The sequence below is a fragment of the Montipora foliosa genome, chromosome 6 (assembly GCF_036669935.1).
Source record: "Montipora foliosa isolate CH-2021 chromosome 6, ASM3666993v2, whole genome shotgun sequence".
NCBI lineage: Eukaryota > Metazoa > Cnidaria > Anthozoa > Scleractinia > Acroporidae > Montipora > Montipora foliosa.
Genome location: NC_090874.1, coordinates 44,055,330 through 44,058,206, shown reverse-complemented (window position 1 = coordinate 44,058,206; position 2,877 = coordinate 44,055,330). Strand labels below are relative to the sequence as shown.

The following is a 2,877-nucleotide window of genomic DNA, read 5'->3' as shown; positions in this document are numbered from 1 at the left end:
CGATCCACAAACGAGATTGATAACAACTCCTTGAGCAAAACGTAATACAACTCCTTGAGATTCCGCTGATAATGAGTAATCTGCACTGAAAGAGGCCTGAAATGGAAAATAACAAATCCGCTGAGGTTAATGAAATAAAGCCAACAAGGGCAATTCTGTACCTAAATTCACCAGGGTCAGAAAGATGGCAAATTGCAGTCACACAGGAACTTAGTTCCGGAGGATACAGTAACAGAGAGACAGAGACAGAAACATAAGAACACCATTGAAGCATTGACAGTTTAGGGAAGGTTAACAAGGAGATACCTCGTATCTGCTCAAGTTGAAAAATTTGTTAGCTAAGGGCGTGACTTGAAATGAATACCCTCCTAAAGAAATTGAACCAACACAGGAAGTACATCTGAAGTCAGACAACAAAGGAACAACTCAGTTACCCAGCTGAGTTGAATATTTACCTGAGCGCAAGGGTTAAAACTAATTATTGTCATTAAGAAACCGAAGCAACAACGGAAGTAAATTTGCTCATATACAGTGTAAAAAGGCTTTATCGATGTGAATATTTGTCATTGATAGCTCGCAGTCGAGTACGCACAGATCAAAGGAGCAAAGATGCCGCGACTTGGTGTTCAACTCGCTATCGTGATTAGTGTGATTTTTTTCCTTAGCGAGCAAAGCTCAGCCAACGTTTTGCGACCAGCCGCCACTTTACCCAAAGATCCACATGACGAAGATTACCAAAGTAAGTATTACTTAATTTGTATCTAATTTATCTGCGCTTGTCTTGCTGTGTCCAATCGGAGGGTTCTTCCATAAACGAACGATATGAGAAGCAAGCCGAGTTTAGTTCGAAGCTGTCGGGAATGTTTTGGTCCAGGAATATTATTGAGACGATTTTGTTTGAACAACTACAGTATGAAAAAGCTTAAGTTTAGTCAGAACATTTAAAAGGAGAGAAAAGCTGGACAGTTTGCCAGTTTTAACGTTCGGGATGCAGCGTTCTCACCATTGGTAATCATCAAGAGTCCCTGAGCCCAATATCGTTCTCTATGAATTTAACCTCGAGATTCATCAATTTTGAATGGATGGCGTCGCCAACTTTACAAATGCATGTTGATCTCTCGTTTACCTTATGTTACATTTTTCGATTATATTTTTCTTTCAAGAATTTCGCAATATTCCTTCGCCTAATGTCCCTTCAATCGAACTGATGGACAACTTCACACACATGAGTCGTTCAAATGGTGTCGTTAATCGACGCCGGAGGCAGACTACCGGATTCAATCAAGACGTCGTTATTGTCTTAGACGGTTCTGGGTCAGCTGGGAGATGCGAATTTGAGAAAGTAAAAGAAGCACTTAACCGCACGTTAGAGACACTATACGCTTCGAATTCCAAGATCGCGGCAATCACATTCAGCTCGTCTGCCACAGTAAATTTCAAGTTTTTGGATCCTTCTACAGCGATTGAGAGGATCACACAGATCAGCTTTCCAGGCGGTGGTACCAACACAGCAGGAGCACTTGATAAGGTGATGGAACTGTTCGATGACACCTCGTCAGGTAAGCATTTAGAACAGAGAGTAACCTGTGTGTCAGAGGAAAATGTTTTTTCTCAAGGTCCGGAAAGACACTTCGCCGGGAAGCGATTGCAGCGCTGAGAAAGGATTGGCTTGGACATTCGCAGAAACCAAATCCTTTATCACCCAGATAAGACAGTAAGCCAATTTTGAAACAATGTGCTGTAGATATCCTCAGATCTGGTGCATTTTGAGAGTAAAAGCCTCCTCTTAAAGCACTCAATTAAATAAATCCGTTAAAGATGAACGATTAATTTAGAGTTGTCAAGGACTGTGTATAGTTTAATAGTTCCGTAACTTTGTCATGGGGTTTAATTTACAGAGTCGGTTTCGGCCAAAACTGCTCAACATTTATCGCTATCGGCCTACTTAACCCCCTTGATCGTTTTAATCAAGAAAACGGCTTCAAAAACCATGAAAAAGGTGACCACCAAAAATAATAATAAATAAAAATAAACTAAAAATATTAAACTGGAATAAATCCATTGTGCTTGCTGCCTTAGTTTACGTTCTTCTTTCGTTATTTTTTGAAGGTGTCCGCCCGCAAACCCGGAAGTTCGTTTGGCTGTTCACGGATGGTCAGTCAAATAACAAAGACTTGACTATTGAAAAGGCCAGACAATTGAAAAGGAATGGAGTAAAGATTTACGTGATGGGGTTTGGAGCTTACAACAATGGCATTAACGAGATGGTGGGAGTATCTTCCCATCCCTACGGAGCTTACCTGTTTCGGGTTAAGGATTTCGGCAACGATCTCACGGCTCTTAGTGCGTTGAAAGTAAAAGAGGTCCGTCCAGGGGAATATAGCGTTCCCGATTACACATCTCTTTGCTAGTAAAATCATTAAGGTTGCTCTTGAAAATTTGACATTCCGTTCCGTTGCTTTAAAGTTTGGGGCAGACTGCTTGATTTTTTAATGTCTTTTCATTTATTTAGACAGAACGCGCCGAGGGGTAATAATGACAAAAGGAAGAAATAAAGTGAAAGCCTATTTTCGTAAAAAAATGAATGAATCAATCATCTGTCTCAAATATGCATATTTAAAGTGCTATTATGACCAAATTTGGATTGGATTTCAAAACTATGTTAACTAAACACTAAGTGACCCAAGTTTTAAGCCTTGATTTCCAAAAAGTAACTGAATTTTTTCCTTTTTAATGGTCCACCATTACTAACTGTAAAATATTGCGAGAGCTGAATCGAGGAGAGAATGACTTCAAAGACTCAATAGTTTAAGAATACAATGGGTGTGTACGCCGCATAATTAATTTGCAACAGGGGACTTTCGGACTTTTAGAAGA

At 39.9% G+C, this 2,877-nt stretch overlaps 1 protein-coding gene across 1 annotated transcript; it reads left to right on the top strand.

Moving 5' to 3' along the window:
• Positions 1–394: 394 nt before the first annotated feature.
• LOC138007448 (cartilage matrix protein-like) lies at positions 395–2,815 on the top strand. The gene is made up of 3 exons (XM_068854349.1): positions 395–739; positions 1,164–1,559; positions 2,110–2,815. Exons 1-3 carry the CDS (start codon positions 610–612, stop codon positions 2,409–2,411), a joined length of 828 nt encoding a protein of 275 aa, XP_068710450.1. The 5' UTR covers positions 395–609; the 3' UTR covers positions 2,412–2,815.
• Positions 2,816–2,877: the final 62 nt, after the last annotated feature.

Excerpts from the sequence above, each read along its gene's own strand:
- LOC138007448 (XM_068854349.1), top strand. The coding sequence starts at position 610 with ATGCCGCGACTTGGTGTTCAACTCGCTATCGTGATTAGTGTGATTTTT. Across the intron at positions 740-1,163 it reads ACATGACGAAGATTACCAAA|AATTTCGCAATATTCCTTCG; the intron begins GTAAGTATTACT and ends TTTTCTTTCAAG. Across the intron at positions 1,560-2,109 it reads GTTCGATGACACCTCGTCAG|GTGTCCGCCCGCAAACCCGG; the intron begins GTAAGCATTTAG and ends TATTTTTTGAAG.